Raw genomic sequence first — 25,237 nt, forward strand, 5'->3', positions numbered from 1 at the left:
GTAAGGAAAACTTCTCAACACTTTACTACAAATTCCCACCTCTGTGAGGAAGCCACATTATAATTCAGTGGATACCACAACGGTAGATATGATTTGCTGTCTTGAAGAGAGAGCTAGTGATTCAGTTATGCACATATACAGCACTGGGCTGGTTATTAACTTGGGTTCCTCCATGGTTGGCTTGGTTCTGCCTTGGGGACACATGTGGGGGCACATGTCTCAGGATCACTCAAGCTAAAAATGTATGTGTGTCTCCAGTTGGAGTAGAGTTTCCCACCGACAGTGCTGTGTTCATCCAGCCGGTCTCCTGCCTGCCCTTCTGTAAATGCCAGTCCCTGATGTCATGACCCATGTCATCTGAGCTATTGGCCCCACCCCTTGAGAATGTCTTCCCTGAAGACAGCTCCATGAGACCTGTAGCAAAAAGGTCCACAAACATTGAACATAATGTAGAGAAGTAATGCCAGCAAAATGGAAAACGTTGCCCTCCCCTTGTATAACACCATGGCTTATTTTGCCTGGTATTCTGATATTCTAGGCCCCATACGTAATAAAGGGTACCCAAAAAGGCTGGGGAGCAGTAAGAACACAGGGCTGGGTTGGCTTGGACAGAAAGAGGGCAACTTTAACCTAGATGTGAGGAGGCTAAGGAAGGGCATGTCTGAAATCTTGAAAACCATGAACAGCTTAGACAGTGTGAGCATGGAGTGCGTGACATGATCCAAATTACTTGAACGCTGGTGGGATCCCTTTGAAATTTGAGGAGGGAATTTCAGACAAAAATAAAGAGGTACCACCAGACACTGCAGCTCATGAACTGAAGCCATTGCCTCGAGGGGAGCCTTGAGAGACTCCAGATCCATTCATTGCTGGGATGTCTGCCAGGTCCTCCTAAATATTTGGGGTCCTTTCTGGCAGCAAAACGTTGGACTATAAGGACTATGAATCTAAAACTTCCTCTATGCTCACAGTCCTTCCATCTAGCAGAGATTTTCGCCTTTCTGAGTGTTCCCATTCTTGCTTACTTTGGAGTGTGTGGCCCTGGTGAGAATGTCTTTTATCCTGTTTTACACATGTCTCATAGTTCATTGAAATCCCTCCACCACACTCTGCTTGGCTAGTTTTCATACGCACATTCTGGCTACATCTAAGGGATACAGATTTTTAAATGTGGTCCCATTTTGAGGGCCTGGTTTTGAGTTTGATTTCTCCCTCTCTATTCTTTTGAACATCCCCAATTATCAAAATAGGAATTATTGTCCTTATTCACGTTATTCATCATATTCTCATTTTTTGTCCAGTGTTCAAATTGGGGTTCTTACTTGGTACAGTGTCCTGGCACCTTGTACCCCATGATCCTGTCCTTCTGCTGGAAGCAATTATTCAAAGCTTCAGAAACCTGGGCTCCAACAGCAGGCCAGTAGAGAGGGTGTTAGATGCGAGCAAATTTACCAACTGGGGGGCCAGGGGCCCTACAAGAGCCAAAATGAAGCAGCGCTTGGGACTGGGAGCTACTGTTTGTGTCCTGTTTGTAATAGACAACACAGTATGAATCCATTGTCTCCCAGAGTAAATCATTTCTGGTTTTGTCACTGTGCATTTCATTTATCAATTTCTTCCGGAAATTTCTGTTTTCTTGCTCTCCATCCTCTCTTGGTTGTTTATCTCCTCTTTTTCTGTTTCTGGCTTTATGTTGATCACATATGCCACATAATTCTGCAGCATCTTCTCATATTTCGGATAAGCAATCTCCATTTGGCTGTGATCACTTCTACACAGTGACGATCTAAAACAATTAGAGAGAAGTGATTCCCATGTTGCTTATACCTGAGGTTGCAAGTGAATATATAAAATTATTTTGACATCTAGTCCTGCTATGCTGCAAATCTTTGGAAAATTTCAAACTATTGGTGTGAATGTGTGTAGCATTTGTTTAAATAATGCCAGAGCCAAATTATAATGTCCCAGACACAAATATAATATTTATGGAGCATTATAGCCCATTAATTGGCTTATTGGCCCAAGTCCTCCAAGGAGCATCACAGATCTCCAAGGTGTCCTTGAGTATGACTTATTCTTCAGCCAAATCACAGCTGTGAATGCCAGGCAACCAATAGGTCTGTGTCTGTGCCCCATGGCACAGCAGTTAAGTTCACACGTTCTACTACAGCAGCCTGGGGTTCGTGGGTTCAGATCCCGGCTGCGGACCTACACACCACTTGTCAAGCCATGCTGTGATAGGTGTCCCACATATAAAGTATAGGAAGATGGGCACAGATGTTAGCTCAAGGCCAATCTTCCTCAGCAAAAAGAGGAGGATTGGCATCAGATGTTAGCTGAGGGCTAATCTTCCTCAAAAAAAAAATTACTATATTTGATCAGAAGAGTCAGGGTGAATGTTCATATGTATGTATGTATATGTTTCAGCTAAACTCATCTGATTTCTACCCAAAGCAATCCTCTGGTTTGGAAGGATTTATGTATTCAGCTAACATTTATCAAACACAAATTAAATATTTTAGGAAATGGGTATATAACTGTGGCCAGAAGAATGTCGTGTACTAATAGAACTTACCTGCTAGGGAGAAAGACATAGAATAAACGAGTAAATAAATAAATTATTTCTGATCACGATAAAATGTTATAAAAGATAAAACAAGTTGTTGTGGTGAGGAATGACTGGGTGAGAGAATGTGTGGTGGTTTGTGACGGTCTTTGAAGAGGTGACATTGAAGCGGAGATGTGACCAATGGGAAGGAACCGGTGTGGAAAGAAGAGTTTCAGGCAGAAGGAACAGCCACTGCAAAGGCTCTGCAGCAGGCCAGTTCAGTATTTCTGAAATAGGGAAAAACACTGCGAGGAGCATTTTATGAGAGGTCAAGGGAACTAGATCCCTTGGCAGTCTGTTGTAAGCCTATGGATCCGGCTCAGGATCATGTTTTTAATTGATTAAGATAAAATACATAGGAATGCAAAGAAATCCATTTACATTACAATATAGCTATCAAAATATTTAAAAGACAAAGTTATGATATAAACTATAAGTTTATAAACTATAAGTTTATAGTTAACACATTTTGTGGCAGATCTAAAAACTAACTTTGAAGTAACACTATGTCAAGATATATGTTTACAGCTGTAATATGATAGGAAATATCTGTGGTTTCTATTGGTGACAAAGTCACAGGTACTGTTAGTACCACTGAGATTTCTGTATAACTCAACGAAATGCTAAATTTCAGTTAGAGGTTGTGAAAATAAAGATGTGATTTATTTTTCCCCCATCTGAAAATCTCAGATCTCATGAATCCTATCCTCAGATGCCTTGGGGGTCTGTGGAGCCCGAGGTACACACACCTGGGCTACAGCACACAGGGCCTGTGGGCCACGGCAAGGCTGCAGACCGAGTGCGATGGGGAGCCACTGGGGGATTTTAAGCAAGAGAAGTCATCTTGCTGCTTTATAGAAACAGGATTTGAGGATAACAGGAATAGAAGAGTGAGGAGGCCATTACATGGTTCAGGTGAAAGGTGAGGGTGGCTTGGAAAAGAGTAGAGGGACTAGAAAGAAAGAGAGAGGTGAACGTTTTCAAGATGTATTCCAGAAGAGTGACAGGACCTGCTGATAGATGGATATGGGGCCAGGGGAATGAGGAGTGAATAAAGAGGGCGCTGAAGTTGTTTACGAGAGCCACCAGGTGTGGGTGTTGCCATGTACTGGTGTGAGACAACCTGGGAGACAAATCGGTTTGTGGGAGAGTTGGGGTGGCGGAGGTGAATCCAGTGTTCTACTGTGGACCTCAGAAAGTTTGAGATGTTTGTTACACAGATGGCGAGATACCCAAGAAGCAGCGGGATACACAAGCCTACAGCTCAGAAGAGTTGGGCTGAAGGATGACACGTACACTCTTTAGTAGAACCTGATGTTTTGAACAAGAGTGAGAACTTAAGACAACTAGAGAAGGTCTTTCACCACTCCCCTCAAAGCTGCACCTTCCTCACTCCTTTGAGGAAGACTGTCATTTTTCACTCCGCAAGAGTTGAAAGAGCTTGATAAAGGTCACACAGCATTTGGGGGAGCCAAGGGGATGCAGCTGGAAACAGTGTCCCATCTCCCGCTTCCTAGCCCATGTTTTATCCCTTCATCCATTGTAGGAGCGAACAAAAATTAGGATCAAGATATTCTGTAGTGCTAAAGCAAGCAGAAGGAAAGAGCTGAAAGGACAGTAGGCTAGAGATTTCAAATACTGGCTTCTCTACCATGTAACCTTGACCAAGTACTTAACCTCGCTGGGCTTTAATGTCCCAGTTCAGAATGGGAATAATAACACCACCTGGTGTTATTAAATTCAGTAAAAATATCTGGCACACAATAGGCACTCAGTACATGTTTTTGATTGAACTAGAGTTGTGTAATTTTTAAATGGACATTTGGTATTGTCTTTTTCTCATATATTTCAAGGTAGTTTTCTTCTAGGAAAAAAGATAGTAATTGTGACTAAAACAGTACAAAGGACCTTGAATAATTTTCTGGGTTTCTCATGCTATTTCATGATCTCTGGAAAAATAGATGGTATCCCACAGTTATTTACATCTTAGAAAAAAAGCTTGAATGGAAACTACAAGTTTGTCACCCTGTACCAACAAAACAATGCGTAGGTATTTCTCTTGGAAACCTAAAAAAAGCGATACATAAGGAATGCTATCTCTAGTCTAGAAAGTTAAAAGCAGTGAACTTGATGACATGATGTTTACACACCAACAAAGTTTCTCCTTACCAATTGATTTAATTAGTCTAACTAATGCTGTAAGATCATTTCTTGTCGGGCTACCAGCACCTGAGAGGTTTTTCATTCATTTTCATTAAGCAGCTACTATGGTCCAGCACTGTTCTTGGATTGAGGCATTCAAAAATGAACAGCCATCATGGAGCTCTCATTGAAGTGGGGAGCAAAAAATAAACAAGTAAACAGACAAATAAATAAACAGCATCATTTCAGAGAGTGTTGCGTGCTCTGTAGAAAACAGAGCCAAGTGATGTTGGCAGGTACAAGGAGTGTTTTCAATGAGAAGGTACCAATTGAGCTGAGACCTAAATGATGAGAAGGAGCCAACCGTGCAAGAATATGGCAAGGCCTGTTCCCCGTATGGAAACAGCCACATGTAAGGATTGGAAATGAAGGGGGAGAAGCAGTAGGAGATGCAGGGATGAGGTCAGGTCTTCTTACAGTCCCAGGTAAAGCGTTTGGCCTTTATTCTAACCACTGGAGAGTTTTAAGCAAAGGAGCAACATGATCTGATTCACATTTTTAACAAGGTCACTGGGACTGTTGTTTTGGAACTGGACTATAGGGTGGCCAGAATGGAAGCAGGGAAACTGTTGCCTCCCAAAGAGGAGACAATGATGGCCCAGGGATAGTGGCAGTGGAAATGGAGAGAAGTGCAGATTCCAGATGTATGCTGAAGGGAGTGCCAATAGGACTTACCGAAGGGCTGGATGTTTGGGGGAAAACACAGAAAGGAAACAGGATGACTGAGCGACTGGGTGGATGGTGGTGTCATTTACTGATATGGAGACTTGGAGGAAAAAAAGGGTGGTGAGGTAAGTGCTAAATCAAGAGTGCTGTTCCGGACAGATGAAGTTGGAGTGTCTATTAGTCATCTACGTGGAGATGTTGAGTGGGCTGTTGAATATGCACATCTGGAGGTTTGGAGAGAGGCCAAAGCTAGAGACTGACATTTCAGGGTCATGAGCAAATCCTCCATAAAGTTTTCATTTGCAGTGCACTGCTGCCAGCCTGGTTTGGTGGATGTCTGGAGCAAGCATCTCCTGAGCTCCTCTGGGTCAGAATTTCCTTCTGTGCTACTTCAACAGTCCTGGAAATTCACTGACAGACTGTGGAGTTCAGGGATTTAAAACACTGGTAGGAGTTTATTTGTTTGTTTTTGTTCTCTGCTATGTTTCGAGTTCATTGAAATGCGTGATTTTTAGGTTTCATCTTCAATTTTAAATCATGCAAAGGACCTGTCACATATCACCTAATCACCGCACTGCCCCTTTCACATTGCGCAGGCCAGCAAGACAGCTTAGCGTAGGATGTGTCGTGCTTGGAATAAGACTCATCCCAAGAAAGGCAAGCCCTTGGTTAATAACTCTGCCAAGTGTCAGATTAACTGGACACACTCAGACAGATAAACCCAAGTGAGTAAACATCGTGAGACCATGCCTTTTTTTTTTCTGCTCCATAAATTTTTTACGGTTCTATCAGTTATCCCTTCTATCAGTTTCTTTCATTCTCGTGATGTTTCTCATTAAGAAGATTCATGGGGAAGGTGGTAATTGATCAGAACTATTAGCCACCAGAGTGTAATCTGGTTCTAGTACAAACTGACCTCCGCGATGTCCTGTCTACCTTGGGAATTTAAGCTGATTAACTCAGAGCCTGGGAGGCAGAATCTAATGTCCTGTAGCACTGCCTCCCCTTCACCCCTACCCACCAGTAAGGGATTTAAGAGATTGACGCTGTAATTAGATCCGAACCCACAGTTAACCCACCTTGAAAGTAACCACTAGTGCCTGGCTCATGTCGGATGTGCATTTACAGCCAGTGAATGATGCTGTGTCCCTGGCAGTGGAATGCTGCCCTAATTCCCTCTGCTTTCTCACGCTCTACGCTGCTGATCACAGTGAGGGTTTCTGTTTTGTTTAGCTGGTTGGTTGGTTGGTTTTTGTACCTATTTGCAAGAGTAGCCCAATCTTATGGTTTAGGCACAAGTTAGTGATTGGAATGAGATCACCACAGGAAAATAGGCAGCTCACTGCCAGGCCTTCAGTAGCACGATCTCTGTCTGCTTTATGTTTCTGATGCAACCAGAGAAAAACAGGCAGGAAGGGTGCCCTGGGCTGCCCACAGATCCCCTGGCCGCCATATGGGTGGGCTGCCAAGTTGAAAGATGCCATACAAATTAGTATTCTCAGTCATTGACCTCCGTTTTTAAAATACAGCTAACCTCCCCCGACAATGTAAGCTGAGGACCAAGGTTAAACTAAAGACTCTTCAAGAATGATATTTTAGCTGCAAAAGCCACCCACAAGGCAGGATGAATTAATTGGTATCTCAAACCAAGGGAACCATAAGTAAGTATTCCTTTTTCGCACTGATAAGAATGGTTAAGTTGTGAGCCTCTCTTCCCTGCTTCATGCCCCCCTTTTTATTTTTAACTGAAAAATGATGATATAGGGGTGGGCCCCATGGGCTAGTGGTTAAGTTCGGTGCGCTCCATTTTGGCAGCCTGGATTTGGTTCCCAGGCATGGACCTACATTGCTTGTTGGTGGCCATGCTGTGGTGGTGACCCACATACAAAATAGAGGAAGATTGGCACGAATGTTAGCTCAGGGTGAATCTTCTTCAGCAGAAAAAAAGATTCTATAATAGAGTGGTTAGGAGCATAGTCTTTGGAGATAGACTACATGGATCAAAGCCAAGGCCAATCTTCTACAAGTTATCTAACTTCTCTGTGCCTCAGTTTCCCTATCTGTAAAATGGTGGTGATAATAATGATACCTCTTTCAAAGATTATTGAAGAGAGAATCATTTACTACATGTAGCTTATAAGACAGAAGGCAGTGCTGGGCATTCCATAGGGTCTGAGTAAATATAAGCTACTGTCATTCATTCAACATTGTGAGTGTTGAATGTGCTACATGCCAGTGATGTAAAGATAAGGGCCCACGTCAGGTCAGGTGGGAAGACAGACACACAAACCTGCCATTCTGCCTCAGCCTGCTCTTTATTGAATGTTTGGGATGTGAAGATACTGCTACAGAATAGGTATAATACTCTATGTATAATAAGTATAACTGATAAGAGAGGCAGAAGACATATAAGAGCAGGAATGTAATTGAACAATAATTGAGATCAACCTTTTGTCTATTATGAATTAGGCCAAAAGGCATGATAATGTAGCTGAGATTAAGCATGCGGAAAATGGACCTCATTGTGGCTTGGTAAAAGAGTTAACATAGAAGAGAACAGCAGCCTAAGAATATTTTATAAAATTACCATGATAACATCCTGGCCAGCCAACCATTCAGCTACCTGATGTATCAATAAAACAGCAGGACTTACCATATCCCACCTAGCTGAAATTTGCAAAAAATCTAGTGGATGCACATCACACGCACATGCACACACACACGCATGGGCACGCACACACACAAATGCCATTTGGTGCAGAAAGAAAATGTAAATATGGAAAACAAGGAACAGAAAAGTGAGGCTGGTTTGCATCCCACTTCTAACACCCACCTGCTATCTATCCTTAGGTGAGTGATTACACTCTCTGCTCCCCAGTGTCTGCATCTGTAAAATGGGGATAATGTTAGCACCTGCTTCACAGGGTTACTATGAAGACTCATTGAGATAGTGCCTCATAAACTCCAAATTTCCAGCACTGAGCTTGCCCCAGCCATAGCTCAGTAGTAGTTTTTTCACTGCTATAGTTTGCTATGCTCTAGCTAGACACCTCCCTCCCCTGACTCCCTCGTCTCTGCCTGTCTCAGTGTGTGTGTGTGTATCTGTCTCTCTCGATGTTTTTGCACAGCTAATATATACATATATATTTCCACAGGTAATCCATCATCATTTTAGAAAAACAAGAAAATACATACAAAAAGGAAAAAATTAAAGACCACTCATGATTCCACCACCAAAAATAGCCACTATTTTGCTGGGTATCCTTCTCATCTTTGTCTATGTAAATCCACTACGTCTATGTAAATATAAATGTCTATGTGTATGTAAATACACTATTACATATAAAGGATCACATTCTGTCCAGTAGAATTCTTTTCCTGCTCAGTAATATATCATGTCAGTAAATATAAAATGTACATTATCATTTGAAATTATATATCATATTCTATTTTACATAAATTCCATAATTTATTTAGACAGTCCCCTTTTGCTGGAAAATTGAGCTGTAATCACACTTTCTCTGTAATAAACTCTGCTTACATAAATATCCTGTATCAACCCATTTGGATACTTTGGCAGGGGTTCTTACCGGGGCTCAGGGCAATTTTTTCTCAGCAACAGTTTGTTACCACTGCTCTTGTTCGTGGGGCCTGCATTTGTGTAAGAGATAAATAACACTTGAAGTTCTGAAGAAGTCACAGATTTTAACATCATAGTACCCATTTAGAGAACTTCATACCTAAATATGACTCAGCAGCAAACAACACAAAGAGTAAGCTGAGCCAAAAATATATATGTAGCGTTAATAAGGAGTGGACTCCAGATATCGGGTGATCACGGACATATAAAATAACCTGGAAATTTTTTAGGAATGTAGATCAGAGAATAATTAGGAAATAGGAAACTGGGAACAAGCAATAGTAATTTCTAGTTTGCCTTTGCAGTTTATTTTACATCAGACAGAGATAAGTAGTGATTCATAATTACCTCCTCCCGTACCTGAGTCATTTTATTGGGTAATGTCAAGGGCCACATAAATAATTAAAGTACTAAATTCTTTTTAATAAAATGTATCCAGAATTTCCAAACAAAAGAAATTGAGGGAAATCTCAGCCAATGAGGTCAGCTTGTCTGTGCACATCTGTCACGTATTTATCAAGAACTTCCTCTGTTCCAACAAGTGGGGAGTACAGAGGAAAGCAGGTCGGGCTTCCCCGTCTGGCTCCAGGGAAGCAGGGAGTGAGGTGGCTGCATTTGGGGCACCATTGTTTAAGAATCAGGATTTCTAAATGTCTTGCAATTTTAATTTTCAAATATTTCGCTGATAGGACATCTAAACAAGAGTGGAAAGATCCTGACCCTCTTCTCAGTTCAACCCCTGAACCCGCTGGGACAGTCATTTAACCCTGCTGAGCCTCTGTAAAATTGGAATAATAATGGCTGATTTCTCCTCTCCACTTCAGAGCAACATTCCCAGGATTTAGGCAAGAAATGTTAATTAATAAGAACTCTGAATTTCTTTGAAGCTGCTGAGATGTCTAGGGTGGCACGACAACACGCGCCAGGGTTAATACCGTTTGCACGTGATCATTTTGGTGTTTATATTAAATTTTTATAATGCTGTATTTACATTCACAGACAAGTCAACTGCCCATTATCTAGTTTTTGGTATTTATACAGGTCTATTTCTGATCTGAGGTTGACTTCTTTCAGCACCTCAGCCCATTGTTAAGGTGGGTTGTTCCTGGAAAGTGGGATGTCTGGCATTCCAGGTCATTGATATCTGCCTCAGGCAAGCATTGGAGGATGGGCACCTCCCAGAGAGCATTCTTCTGTGCCTTTTTCCTTCCCTCTCTTCTGCACACTCCTTGAGGCTTTTGCAGCCTTATACTGCTCTTTCCTCAGCTTGCTTGCCCTCTTTGCAGCTCTTCAGTCTCTTCCTTCTGCCCTTGAGCATGGCCTTCCCTTCTCTCCTATCAGTTCCACCCATTCTTGTCTTCCATGTCATAGTCCATTCCCTCCCACCAATGGTTTGTGGGAATTGCTGCCCCGGCCACTTGGGGTGTCTGCTCAGCAGCCCACAGTGCTCCCGTTTGGCATGCCACCCCACAGCCCTGCTAAGCCCATTCGTTGGTGGGACGAGATGGAAGACAGAGTCAGCCAGTGTCTCTCCCCACCCCCACTCATCTGTGTTTGACCCCACTCCTCTGGACTCCTCGGCCTCTGTCATTACTACATGGGATAGTGAGATGGGAATGTCAAATTATTTGGGGACATGTGTCAGTGCTAATCTGAAGAAAAGCCAAAAGGCCTCATTCCCACTATTACTGACACCACTACGTAAGCATGACTTTTCCTAGAATGGATTATGGAAAACATTTAAGCAGGCATTCAGCAATTCTCCAAGTGGGAGGACAACAACCCTGTTTCCTCTCCTCTAGTCTTTCAACAAGCACGAAGTTTTCCCCATCCTTTTTGGGGTTGGCCCAGTCAAGACGGTAGCACAATTAAGATGTCAGAGAGGGTCCTAAGTAGGAGGGTCCTAAGTAGGAGGTTCAGGGTCCTAAAACATGAGGGTGGAGTCATTACTGAGTTCATGGAGTCAGGTGTGTCTCATTCTATGTGGGGGCATCTTCAAGACCCTCAACCTCAGTGATTGACTAGAAGGACACACGAAAGCTCTTATACTCATGGTTACAATTTATTACTGCAAAAGGACACAGGTGAAAATCAGCACAGGGAAAAGGTGCATGGGCAAAGTCCAGGAGAAACCAGGCACAAGCTACCAGGTGTCCCCTCCCAGTGATGATGCACAGATGTGCTTAATTTTTCCAGCAGCAATTTGTGACAACACGTGCAAAGTGTTATCAACCAGGAAAGCTCTCTGTGCTTTGGTGTCCAAATTGTTTATTGGGGTCAGTCACAAGGTATGCAGCACCTGCATGACTGACCCCAGCTACTCAGACTCCAACCCCCCAGGGCAAAAACAGGTGATCAGCTGAAATCACATTTTGGCATAAACTCTTTGATCACACTGGTACCATGTGACCTTGTGACCACACAAAAACTCAGTTATCGGGCAGAATATTACAAGGACTCAGAACTCATCTCTTAGGAGCCAGTCTTGAAACCTGCTGTTTCTTGGGAACCTGCAGGATTTGAGCAACCCAAGCCTACTGAGTTAACCCTTTCCTGCACATATTTCCAGAGGCAAGACCCTGGAAGGCTTTGGCCACATGACAGAACTTCTTGCACCTCAACTGTTACCTTCCAAAGATAACATCCTCTCTACCTTTCACATACGATCATTGTGATTCATAATAGTCACCACTGAATTATTTTCAGAAATAGCAAGCTATCTACAGCAAGGACACTTTTAATATTATTATTTATTATTATCATAATTGCTATTGTGATATTATGTTATTGTCATAATCACTGTTATTCAGGGGCGGGGACATGGGAATGAGCCCCTAATGCTTCCTTGTGATTTCAGAACCAGTCAGAAGTACCTTTCCCCAGATTCTGAAGACAAAGTCACCTTCAGAGTAGTGTCTCCACTCCACACTGGTATTTAACCTTTTCCTTGTTTTTCTCTGTCTCCCTTTCCCTGGCAGTGGCTCAGAAACCCAGGCCCCCAGCATGAGAAGCGGACTCTGTTTGGAGACATGGTGTGCTTCTTGTTCATAACTCCCCTGGCCACCATCTCGGGCTGGCTCTGCCTGCGGGGCGCCGTGGACCACCTGCACTTTAGTAGTCGGCTCGAAGCCGTCGGACTGATTGCACTCACTGTCGCACTCTTCACTATTTACCTCTTTTGGACACTAGTAAGTATGGCCGGTGGCCCGGGGTTCAGGCCAGCTGGAGCTGGCAGCCCCACAGCTGGCACAGCCTTCCCTCTTGTCTGTAGCACATCTCACCTGCCCCGTAGAAGACAGACCTTCAAATGCTGGCGAGAGCGTGTGGTTTGGTTTATTACTGCATGTGAGTGTCCGTGCATGTGTACATGTGTGTGCACTGCTGGGAAGAGCAGATCAAGTCCAGGAAAACCCCCACTCCTGAGAGCCCATCAGTCAAAGACACACTCCCCCCGGACATTTCTCTCCTCCAGGAGTCTAGGACTCCCTCTCTTAGGAGGCATGGGGTTTGCTTTCTCTTGTTTATGTTCCTCACTTTTGCTGGGATTGTGGGGTATTATGAATGATGCACTTGGCCGCTGCTGTCTGCACAGATCATGAATCCTCCTGCTGGTTCTTTTCTCCTGACATCCTGACACAGCCTAAAGTCTTTGTTGGACGTGGAGCTGCACTTTGCGTGATGATTATTCTGTGCGTTGGGATATTGACTCTACTGCCCATAAAAACACTCATTTATCTAGCTAAGAGGCCGCCACCAAAGAAAAACCATTTCGCAATAAGTATTCCTGCTGCACACGGGAAAGGATTTTTAAACATCTCTGTTTTTTCATCCTTTTAACTCGTGAAGTAAGTTGATGGCTCGGGCACCCGTTGGCAGCACCCAGAAGTGCACCACGTGGTCCCTCTCTCTGTGCAGGTCTGGGACCTGCAGGGAAGAACGTCACTATCTTCCAGAATAGTTTCAGAAAGCAGGCCCCCTGCTTCCTGGTGTTACTCTCCCGTGCCTGCTGACTTCTAATCTGAGCACGTTCCATTGTTACTCAATATGTGTTTCCTGTCTCAAGTGTACATTCCCATATCCCATAACTCAGGGTCAACATGGGGCAGCCTCTAGCACTCACAACTCCTCCCTTCCGCTGTCCTCCACACCCCGTCCCACCAGCTGCCATTCCTCCGACCCTGAGCACAACCCTCTGCTCATTTCCGGCTCCTTCATGGCGCGGCTCTCCCAGCTCTGTCCCTCCCCGTGGGTGAGAGCGTTCAGACGGTAAATGGGGGAGATACTTCAGTCTCAGTAACGGGCACATGACTCGAGCCTTGGTAAATAGGGAGTGTTCTGATGCTGCAGACTTTATCCGAGTTTTCTAGTTCATTTAGGCATTTGTTCCCAGCCTAATGAAGCCCCCAAGCAAAACTATTATTGCCTCCTTTAAAAGTCTAAGCTTCCAAAATGTGTCCTGATTCCTTGGGAGTCAAGCAGTGAAACTGACTCCGAAGTCACAAGGACACTGTGATGAGAAGCGGGTTCGAAATAAGACATTAAGTGGCCTCCGTAGCACTGTCTAACTCCCTGTCGAGTGCGCCACCTTGGGAGAGTCATTGTACTTCTCTGAGCCTCAGTGTCCTCATCTGTGAAGTGGGGGTGATAGTAAAACCCATCTTGCCAACTTCCCCGGGTGCTAGGAGATTGAGGTGACAAAGTACACAGGAAAGTACTTTGGAAAATAATCCAGTGACGTTTTTACCATGTTTAGAGGTTTACTAGGCTGTGATTTTTCTTAGAGAGTTCCTAAGATGAAGGATGGATGAAGATGTAGACCTAAATACTGGGCTTTCAAATCATTTCAAGGCCTTTCTGAAAACCTGCTTTGTAAAGCAAACACTTACACAACAAGAAAGAAAGAAAAGGGAATGAGGAGGGGGAGCAGAAAAAAGAAAGGAAAAAAAGAAAGAAAAAGATTACCTAGAGAAGAATGGATGTCACCCTGTTTCATGTCCATTTCAGGTGAAAGGAAGGTCTGGGTGGGAAAGGTACGTGGAGTCGGCTCTTCCAGGAGAGGGAGAACATACTTCACTCTGGAAATGTTCCAAGAGGCCGTGCTGCATAGGGAAAAGCACGTGCATTTAGAATCTAAAGGCCCTGTGTTCAAACTCAAGATTTAGCATCCTAATAGCTGTGTAACTTCAAACAGGGTACTTAACCTCTCTGATCATCCTTCCTTTTTATTAAAAGTGATTGATAACCCCTGGGTCAATGGGCTGTTGTGAGGATTAGGTGAGATAACATCAGTAACATATATCAGAGCACCCAGCAGAGGCACCAATTTTTCGAGTTTTGTAATGATGGCTTCCCTGCTCCTCCAGCTCCCACCGCCCCCTCTCCCCCACTGCCCTCTATATAATGCAAAGCAGCTAGAGAGAAAGAAAGGCATTTGTCCCCTTTGACTGGTGTGAAGAACGTGTTGCCACGGTGTCAGCTCAGCAATAGGTAACCGAATCTAGACTAACTCCTTCCCAGATAAATGCTGTGCTGAGCGGCTCTGGCAAGAGCCATAATTCAGAAGCTGACAGCACTTGGAAACTGCCCTCCAGCAGAAACCCACTGTAAACAAGCTGTCAGGCTTAAGGAGAATATGCTGTGAAAATGTCTTAGATAAACAAACACGGTGTCAGTCCCAGCCTGGCTCCTCAGACGAGCCTTTTTGGAAGGGCCTCGCTGGGCGCTGTGAAGAGGGACACGCACCCATGCTGCACACCTGAGAGTGCCTTTGGAGTTCCTTGCCAGCTCACGTGGCCATGAGGCCCCATCTTGACACAAACTTGGGAGTTCTGCCTTCTGGAACCTGCTATGCCAAAACTCAAGCATCTAAGAACCAGGAAGCCAAGGCCTCAGCCAACTCCACTCTGCGAGCTCAGGGGAGAGGTGCCCCAGAAACATCACTGTTCATGTCACAAACCATTTGAAGTCCACGCACAGGCACCAAGAGAGCTAGAGGAGAACTGAGTCCACCCCACGCATTAAGAGACTGTCCACAGTGGAATTCGTTTCCCAGTTCAGAGGTGCAAGAATGGAGGCCACAGGGCAGTGACCCACAGGAAGTCCTTCCTTTCACTGTGTCACTGCAACCAGTACCCAGCACAGAACTTGGGTTAAATCACAGAACAAAATGCATGAACGATCCGGTTCCTCCAGCTGACTCCCAGTCCCATGGCTTAATCATGTAAATTCTCATTATCAAGGGGAGAAACCTCCAAGAGAACACTGTCCTGGAGGTCCACTGTGGGCTGGTTTAGACACACCCGGGCAGCCTGAGGGGGTCCAGTGTGATCCCCTGCAGGGCATTTCTCTGGGTTGATTTACTCCCACACAGTCCTCTTCTCTTCCCTGGCGCAATCAGGGATCAGAGAGCTGGGCCCATTTCAGGGAAGGCAACTCACAAAGCCCCGGCCCCATCAATATGCTTGGGTAGCACCATAACCTCCAGAGAGGAAGGGCAGAATACCAAAGCCTACCTTGACTTTACAGCAAACCTTGGGCCACAGCCTGCCACCTCTCTGATGGGGAGAAGAGAATGCTAATATATTCTAGCCCTCCTTGTGTCACCCATGTCACCACAACTCTGTATAGACCTTGCCCATGATAGGAGGTTAATAAATATCCTTGGATGAATAAATGAATACACTTCAAGAAATCCATCCCAGAAGGAATAGTAATTTTAAAATAGTGGCCTTGTGCTCTTTATTCCTCCTCTCTCCTTAAAACCTTGGAAATTTAGGAAATAGCTAAATGAAGTTCCCAACGTTACTATTGCTATAGCTTCTTTTTGGTTTATGTTGTCTATTTTTTCTCACTGCCTCTTTATTTCTCTAAATCAAACCTCCTTTTTTTCTCTTCTGTCCTGTGGCGGAGAGGGAGTGACTTGGAGCTCCCAGCTCCTAGCATTAACCCAGGCCACTTCCAAACCGTGGTCCCTTCTGCCTTCTGCCCAACTTCCTTTCTTTTCCCTGATAAGGAGTCATCTTCACATGATACTTTCTTCATATTGATTGAATTTGCCTGCAGACTGTAGTGGGTTATAGCAATTAAGATAGATTAATGCATAATAAGATCTCATTTATTTGTCTGAACAAGTGAGCTGATTTTTGTGTTTTCTGGCCAAGTCGTTGACCCCCTGTGTTCCTTGAAGCAAGGCTTCTTGGGCCTGGATCTATGTGAAAATCACCTGGGGATCTTGTTAAAATGCAGGCTCTGATTCCTTAGGTCTGGGTGGAGCCCAAAATTCTGATTTTCTAACAAGCTCCCAGGGGGTGCAGCCTGTCCTGGCCCAGAGCCACACTGACAGCAAGAGAAATAGCCCAACCTCCCCTATCCTCCCCACCACCCCCCAGTTTCTGGTATCTTAGGAGGAGTCTCACAAAATTATCACCTCCTTTCCCATATTTAACACATCAAAAATTTCAGGCCAAGAACACTAACGTGTGTGTGTGTGAGGCACTGTGCTAAGTGCTTTTTATGCATTATCTCAGACATCATTATTCATTTTGCAAACGAGGAAACTGAAGCTTAGAGACAACCCCTCCAGAGTCCCAGAGCCACTGAGTGGAGGATGGGGATTCAGCCCCATGTGCCTGGCCCCAGCGCTCGTGGGCTGCTCCCTTCACTGTGGAAGAAAGTGCTGCCTCCATGCGCCCACAGCTACCTCTCTGCTTACTGACGCTGAGCATGACAGCTCTTTATTATTTTTTTTTTTTATTTATTTTTTTTTTTTAGGAAGATTAGCCCTTAGCTAACTACTGCCAGTCCTCCTCTTTTTGCTGAGGAAGCCTGGCTCTGAGCTAACATCCGTGCCCATCTTCCTCTAGTTTATATGTGGGACGCCTACCACAGCATGGCTGCCAAGCAGTGCCATGTCCACACCCGGGATCCGAACCAGCGAACCCCGGGCCGCCGAGAAGCGGAACGTGCGAACTTAACCGCTGCGCCACCGGGCCGGACCCTGACAGCTCTTTAACGTCGTGGGTGAAGGGCCCCTCAATTTGCAATCCAGCTTTTCTGTAGTATTTCCAGATTCCAGACTTCTTGTACTGCCAGAGCTCTTCATTAGTAATTGTCTATGTTCTACCTCTTCCTACCCTCGGCCCTGAACAGCAGGCTCTCCAACCTGCTGCTCTTACATTCATGAGTAGCACCAAGCAGCAGCAGGACAGAATAGATATAAGAGAATCAAGCTTAAAAAAAAAGAAAAGAAAAAAACCCTGATCCACTTCAGCGTGTTCAGGGCCTTTTGGAGAAAAGCACATCTGCGTGAGTTTAAAAGCTTGTATTTTCATACCCAGATCTCTCTAGCACTCAGCCATTGGCATCTGCTTTCTAGCCTCAGAAATTTGAGTGAGCAGCCTTGAATTTTATGATCTGGCCCTGAAGACTAACAACCGCTTTCTGATCAAGGGCCTACACTCTTCTCCATTTCTAGAAACACTGAGCCCAAATCCCTGGACAGCCTACTCTCTGACCACCGTGGACCTTGTACTGGGATCAACACACCCCACTCACCCCAGATGGTTAAACAGCCCTTAACTGGATAATTTGTCACCCTAAGCTCATGGGCACCTTCCCTCCCAGCACTTACCTAGTCACCTGGATGCACTCAAACTGGAACCTACCCCATTTTTAAAGGCAGTTTGTACATCTTCAAAAGTACAGATTCTTTGAATTTCCCGGGCAGCCCATCAATGCTTTATGACAGCCTTCTCCAAAACAAACCACAGATGTAAGTGTCTCATTCCAGTGTATTTACATGAGAAGCAAGCACTTTTGGGGCACAGTTATGTCACAATTGACAATAGGTTTACTGATGTATATTATGTAAGGGAGGCCTCCGTCTGAAGCAGAGTTGCAATCAGAAAGTGTAGGATACTTATTCACTCATCCATTCACTCAGCAAACTTCTGAGCAACTTCCTAAGTGCCAGACACTGGGATAGGTTCTGGGCATGCAAAGATGAATATGACAGAAGCCCTGCTCTCGAAGCTTCTAGTGCAGAGGGAGAGAGAAACAAGGACGCTTGATGCTATGCTGAGGTAGGCACAGGGCGCTGGAGGTGCCCTTGTAAGTTGCACCTAACCCAGCCTGAGGTTCAAGAAGAACTTATCAGGGGAGTTGGTGCCCATGCTGAAGCTTCCCCCCTGGAAACCATAGAATGCTGGAGCTGGAGGCAATTGGGGATCACTCGTCGAGGCCACCAAGTACAGTTGTACAGGTTGTCCACAGCACAGTATCAAGAGTACCCTTCCTATCATAGTCATTGTAAATGGGGTCCTTTGAGTTGTAGAGCATCCAGCCTGCAAGAGGTGCATGAAGGCCTAGCATCCCTCTCATTTAATAGAGAGGAACCACGGGGACCAGAAAGCACATTGCACAGGTCCCACAGCTGGACAAGGGCTGGCACTGAACCCACTCTGCCCTCCGCCTTCAGCCAACCTTCTTCACAACTTTGGGGCCCAAACATCACTCCCATGAAAATAAATGCAAACTCAGAAGGAGCCTCATTTCCACTCATACCCTGATTTTACCCAATATGAGGAGGAATGAAGGAAGCCACGGGGGCTCCCTTCCCCCGGTCCACACGCAGGGCTCTCGGCTTGATGCCCAATCTCCCAACACTCAGCTGCTTGCTAGAGCAGCTTTGCCCAGGGTTCTCCCCCCACCTTACTGCTGCCAGCTGTTTGGAGCTGTTTTAAATGACATATTTGTTTCTTGGATTGATTATCAGCTTCTGCTTATCTGAAACCTTCCCTTATTTTTCCTCTCCTAAACCCAGGTGTCATTTAGGTACCACTGTCGATTGTACAACGAATGGCGTCGGACCAATCAGAGGGTGATTCTCCTCATTCCAAAGTCTGTCAACGTCCCTTCCAACCAGCAGTCCTTGCTGGGCCTCCATTCTGCCAAGAGGAACTCAAAGGAGACAATTGTTTGATATTCGTGTGGTTGGTTGGTTGGTTGACTCGTTGTTTGGGGTTTGGAAGTTTCTGCACTGGGGCCATGGACTGAGCCACCCCAAACCCTTCCTTAAGCCTGTGGCTCTGAGAACATCCAGAGCCGCGTTAGCACACCGTCCCGCACAACGAGCTCCGCCAGAAGGAAGCAAATGCTGTTTGACTTCAGATCATGGATGCTGCAATCATATGATATTTGCTAAGCTGCCAAACATGTTTATTTAGCAGATACTGTATGGAATTTTCTGAACACCTCTTTAACCTATGAGGAAGGTTGTCCTGCTAAGGATGCAATTCAATTCTTCCTTTTTTATTACTATTTCAAATATATATATATATATATATTAAACTTAGATGATAATCAAAATTGAAAAGCCAATGTTAAAACTGGTTTCTTGGTTTGGATGGGTTGTGTTTGGGTTAGTTTATTTGTTTTCTGGTTCCTACTGTACATTCTTTGGGGTATTTGATAGCCTGAGTGGTCTTTTTCATCTCTTTTATGTCTCTTACTCAAGGGGACAGCATAACAACTGCAGAACAAGTCATATGTGGAGGATGTTTTGTACTAAACTTCATTTAACTATTCAGTTTTTAAAGGAGAAAAAAACAAAAGGTGTGGCAGCTCTCCCCACAGTGAGCTGTTTATTTAAATTTCATTAAGGAGAAAAAAAAATTACGGTGAGAAGCACGCTCCTTTCAACCTGTTTGGTACTGACAGCTGATAGAAGCTATTTTCTAATAATAAATATCCAGTGTGTGAAAGACAAACCCCACTGATTGCAATCCTTTTTTTTTAATCATAAAACCTGTGAAGTTTCCCAAAGTAGATTTTTAAAAAAAGGGGGGGAAGCAAAAAGGGTTGGTGTTCTTGCTCCCATCTCATTGAGGACCCATCTTAATTCTGCATTCACAATGAATTGGAGGATCAGTACACATTTCTAGGAACTCCAGACCTGTTTTGCATATCAATTAGCATTTCCATTGCTCTATTGAATTTCTAGCTTGACAGGTAGATGTGGCAAAAAACCCTGTCCTAGCAGCCTAAGACCCCTTTGTCTGATTTTCAAAAAAAAGAGCCCCACACAGTGCCTTCCCCCAGCCATGAGCCAATTCCGTCACAGGCTAAAATAGACTTTTGCTAAGGGCTTCATGTCCCTTTTTTATCCATCGCAGTGTAAAGGGTCTAAAACGCACCCTGCGTTTGCATGTTCACTGAAGCCAGGGAGCAGATGTGTCGTCTGAGGAAAGCACTTGCTTGGGTTGGCGCTCAGCCTCCCACTGTCCACCCCTCCACCCACACGCGGGGAGGAGAAGGCGGAGCCCAGCTTTGGGGAGTGCTTAAAATATGGATTTCTAGAACATGACCCACATTCCAAATATCACTCCAGCGGCTGCCTTATGCTCCCCAGGTGGGAGAGAGGAACAGGCAGTGAGGAGGGTAACGATTTTTGTCTGCAGATTGATCAAGCTGATGCAGGTGTTGCCTTTGTCTGCAGAGCCCTCCGTTCACGGACAGCTCCCCACGCTGCCTGGGGAGGGAAACAGCTGTACTGCTCTCCGCTGCAAAACTCAGACGTGCTTTATGGCTTGTGACAATAGATTTCCTCCCCACCACGCTTCACTTCGACACTTCAATTCCAGTAATATACATCTCAGCCCTTCTGTTTACTCGGTCCTGTCACCCCTCTGGGCTGTCATTAGCCGCACCACCATCAACCGTTTCTTAATTGACCTTTTTAAAATGCTGGATACCACTGGCTTCATGCAGCTGTCACACATTAAATTTCCAGAGCCAAGAGTCCAACTTGGTAGCTTGCAAATTGCAGCCCTGTAATATAGTTGATAAATGATGTCCACCCAGGCTTGGTCCCTGAGCTATCAGGTTAACCAATGACACCTCCCCGGTGAATGGTGTGAACATTCAGGAGAGGACCATATGGTTTCTCCTCCCAGGTTCTTCCATGAATTAAGGAAGCAGCAGATTCCCAGGATCACTTCCTGTTGGGCTTGGCTGCAGAGTATTCTTGCTGTCTGGTCCATGAGATGAGATATAATGATGTGAAATATCGAAGGCAGGCAGCCCCCGGCAGCTCCCCGGGGCTCCTGCGCTGGGAAGGTTATCAGTTAGTACTGTGCCTGTTACGTCTCTTTCCCATATTTGCATCCCCACCCTGGGAAATAAAGCAGAGTCTAAACACAAGGAGTAGGTTGCATGTGGGGTGGTGGCAGGACATTCCCGGCCTCCTAGAGTGGCATCAGTGCCTCCCTTCCCAGGCTAGCAGCTTGGGTCCTCCTTGGGAGAGGCTCTGAGCTCCATCAGCACCAGGGCTCATCTGAGATTCTGAAAGTTCTTAGAGGACACTTCTTCCTCTCTTGGCCCTTTAACCCTGACATCGTTCAAGGTGGGAGAGTGTAGGGAACTGAGCATATGTACACAGCACCAGCCAAGAGGGCAGGGGGCAGGTGGGGCTGCAGTGCAGCTCTGCGTCTCTCACCAACCATGCTGCATCTGCCTGGAAGAAGGGGTGCCTTTTGCTAACTGGCGCAAAGGTGCTGCACATGTTACCAGCGACCCTGCTAGCCTTGTCCTCTTTCTTTGCTTCCTTCTTTTTGAAAGATCAAGAATGAAGCAGGGAAAGGAACAAGGAGGGACAGGTAAAGGATTCTGGTGGTTTACGGCTTCCTTTTTCACCAACTTCTTGCACAGGCCTCTCTCATCTGTGCCCTTGCCGCATCCTGTCCTAACTATTTGTCTTGAGAATACTAGTAGAGACAAGTATGTGTCGCAGGGAAGCCAGAGGGGGAAACTGACAACTGAAGCAAGTCCAGTGTGCTCTGCCTCCCCCACATGTGTGTGCGCGTTTCTTCATGTTCTCATCCGAGGGCAGGATGGAAAACACAGAGCGTCACGCAAATTCTACAGCTCCTCAGAGAACTGAGCCAATGCTCAGACGAGCTGTAAAACTCAATTTAAGATAAATAAATGGCATGACTTAGAAGTTACTTGTCTTTCGTGTCCTGGTCTCCCTTCCCAGTGCCCTGAGTGCCCTGGATTGTCACTTTCTGCTGGGCTGAAGCCACAGTCATTTCATTTTCAGGAGAAAATGGAAGTGAAACAGCAGCCAGCTATCTGCATTTGGCCAGCAGCCAGCTGGAGGTTCCGTTTCCTCCCTGGGCCTCTTTGTTCCCCTCTTGGCACTGGCCCCCTCAGCCCGGGCCTGTCTCAGCCCTCCTGACACTCCACACAGCTCACAGAGCAGGCATGGCAGGCATTATAACATTGTCTTCAGCCTGTCCTTGCCAGGAGTATCCCAAGGCCAAAAGAACGAAGGAAGAAAGACATATAGGAAGGGAAATTGGCACATGCTTCCTTTCCACTTGAATCCCAGAAGCTATCTGAAGATCAGCCACACGGCTTGTAGCCCTAGGGCCAGATGAGAAATCCAGGTTGCAATTCTGAAGCCTTAACTGGGATGGAAGGTGAGCCAGCGAGTGCGGACGGGGCTCAGGATTATTGAGAAAGGTTGAGAACAGGATGGAACTGGGTGGACGCTGTCCCTCCACCAAGCACGTGAAAGATCCAGCAGGCTGCCGCTGAGGCCTGGAGGCTGGACTCATGGGAAGTTGGCACTCCAAATAGTGATGCCTGGGCAATTGCAGACCCTTTCCACATGTGTCAGCTCTGCAGAAATACGCCGGCTATTATGTTCTACCATCCTCCTTTTTGGCTTTATAGGAGTCTCAGTGTCTAGGAGTTGGCTTTGGGACATAGAGCCTTTCCCTTGCTGTTTAATTGTTCTGGGGTGAGTCTGGCTCTTTGCTTCCCAGCTCAGTAGGGTGTGAGAGAATCAGCTATGAGTCAGATTGGTGGGTTTGAACCTGGCTCTGCAGTGTCTTAGCTGCCCATTGTGGACAAGTGACCCCACCTATCTAAGCCTCAGTATTTGCCTCTGTAAAATGGGGATCATACCTACCTCAGGCAGTCCTTGTGAGATTTGTAGGGCTTCCCTCCCAGTAGTTCATGAATGAATGGCGGTGCCTTTCCCTCCGCTTCCTTCCACACACTTGCTCACATCTGGGTTACTTACCCTAGCTTGTGTTTTGACAAACAGCTTTGATAAATGATTTGAAGGACCACAAACAAACAGTTTTAAATCCTTTTCAAAAAGAAGAGGGATTAATTTTAAATAATCGACAGATATATATTGAGTACACTGTGCTTGGGAGAAAAAAGAACCGTAAGAGACCCTTCTGGAGGTTGAAATTACTGCCTTGACTGAGATCTTTGAATTATGTGTAGATTTCAGTTATCCTTGCATTTCCTGAGACTGGAGCCTATGGCTAAATGAGAATTCATCACAGATAAAAAATTTGCTAGTTCTGGATCTAGTGCTACAGAGGAAAACAAATAGAGTCCATCAGTTGTTTCTGTGCACAAAGAGAGCAGAAGGAGATTGGCTCAGAGAGCCCTGCTTCCTTTTGAGAAACTCTGCTTTTTGAACACACCTTTCACCTATTAGGGCCATAGTTACCCTGTCAAGGAAATGAATATATGGACCCTGTCAGAGGTTTTATTTTATTTTATTTTATTTGTGGGCACCAGGTGCAAAGAATTGAGTTAATCATACATTTCAGTCTGATGACACAATTTCTATCACCATGAGCCTATATGGGTCCCTGTTCTATTTTATTCCACAAATATGTACATTGTGCCAGGCACTTGCCACGAGCCATGCGCTATTCAGCACTTTGAAAATTACCTCCTTTAATACTCACAACGACCTCATCTATTGCTGCCTAACAAACCACCCCAAAATTTAGTGATCTAAACCAGCCATGTTATTACATCTCACTATTCCATGGGTTGGCTTGGACTCCCCTGGGTGGTCCCTGGGCAGTGCCTCTTCTGGTCATACTTGGGTGTCTCAGACAGTCAGATGGCCCAGGTGCTCCTCCTGTGGCCTCTCAGCCTCAAGGGCCCCTCTTTTTCCATGGCAGCTCAGGGCTCCAAGAGGGAAGAAACTTCTGTCCTGCTTAGAAGTCCCAGAACGTCACTCCCTTACATCCTATTGGTCAAAGCAGTTACAGGCCCAGCCTCTTGATAGGAGGAGCTGCTTGCATACACAAGGGAGGGACAGAATTGTTTGGGGCCGTCTTTGGAGATTAGCTCTCAGACCCTTTTTATACATGGAGAAGCTTAACCAGAGAGGTTAAGTTACTTGCCCGAGGTAACAGAGCTAACAAGGGGTGGAGCTGGGATTCAGACCCAGGTTCTCGAGCCCATGCTCTTAATCACTATGCTCTGATGCCTCTCAGCTTCTAGTTTTATAATATTTTCCCTTCATCCCTAATCTCCACTCTCATCTCCTTCCTGCATTAGGCACCCACTCTGATATCTTTGATATATAAACTGGATATGTATATATCTTTGCAAAACATTATTTTGTGAGTATGTCTTAATTTACGTAAGAGTTATTATGCTATAAATCTCGTTCTTTTTTCCCCCACCTAACACTACGTTTTTAAGGTCTCTCCATGTTGCTGCACATGTATCTAGCTCATTGCTTCTAATGGCTTCTGGGGATTCCATTTCACTTCCATTCCCTTAGTGTTACTGCAACTCCCTGACCCCACCAACAGTGCAGCGATGGGCAGCTTCCTCCTCCCCTCCCTTAGTCCTGTGGGAGAGCTCCGCCGGACTCCTATCCATCGGTGGCAATGCTGGTTCATAGGATGCGGACAAATTTCATTTCACTATTTTAGTCTTGTTCTCCAAAGGACTCTACCACCTTAGACAACCCCTAGTGGTGGCTCAGTCTCCCCCTCCTTTCCTACACTAGCTATTTTTTATTTGTTCATTTTCAGCCAATCTGATAGTATAAAGCTATGTCTTATCACTTGTATCTGTTCAAATCTGTACTTCTCTATTTTCATATTGGGTTTGGCGTCTTTTCCTTTTTAGTCTCTCTAAGTCAGTTTGACGTGCTGCAGAATCTCTCATCTGTTCCACTGTCTCTTAAGTTTGTCTGTGGTTTGCTCTGTTGAACAGAAATCCTTACCTTTGACATGGTCCAATCTGTTTTGTGTCATGTGGTTTTTACTATGGGTGGTCATATTTAAGTT

The 25,237-nt window shown here is 45.2% G+C and overlaps 1 protein-coding gene and 1 non-coding gene across 2 annotated transcripts in view; both read left to right on the forward strand.

The window, feature by feature from the left end:
* MARCHF3 (membrane associated ring-CH-type finger 3) overlaps positions 1-19,882 on the forward strand; it is a 136,327-nt gene extending 116,445 nt beyond the window's left edge. The window contains exons 4-5 of the mRNA XM_070233135.1: positions 12,095-12,304; positions 18,937-19,882. Of these exons, the coding sequence (XP_070089236.1) occupies positions 12,095-12,304; positions 18,937-19,095 (369 nt within the window). The 3' untranslated portion in view covers positions 19,096-19,882. The remainder of the gene's footprint in view (positions 1-12,094; positions 12,305-18,936) is intronic.
* A 1,778-nt stretch (positions 19,883-21,660) lies between these two features.
* On the forward strand, positions 21,661-21,799 carry MIR9159 (microRNA mir-9159). Its single transcript, NR_128233.1, has one exon. It is a non-coding gene; the product is annotated as a microRNA mir-9159 (primary transcript).
* Positions 21,800-25,237: the final 3,438 nt, after the last annotated feature.

Source organism: Equus caballus, chromosome 14, assembly GCF_041296265.1.
Source record: "Equus caballus isolate H_3958 breed thoroughbred chromosome 14, TB-T2T, whole genome shotgun sequence".
NCBI lineage: Eukaryota > Metazoa > Chordata > Mammalia > Perissodactyla > Equidae > Equus > Equus caballus.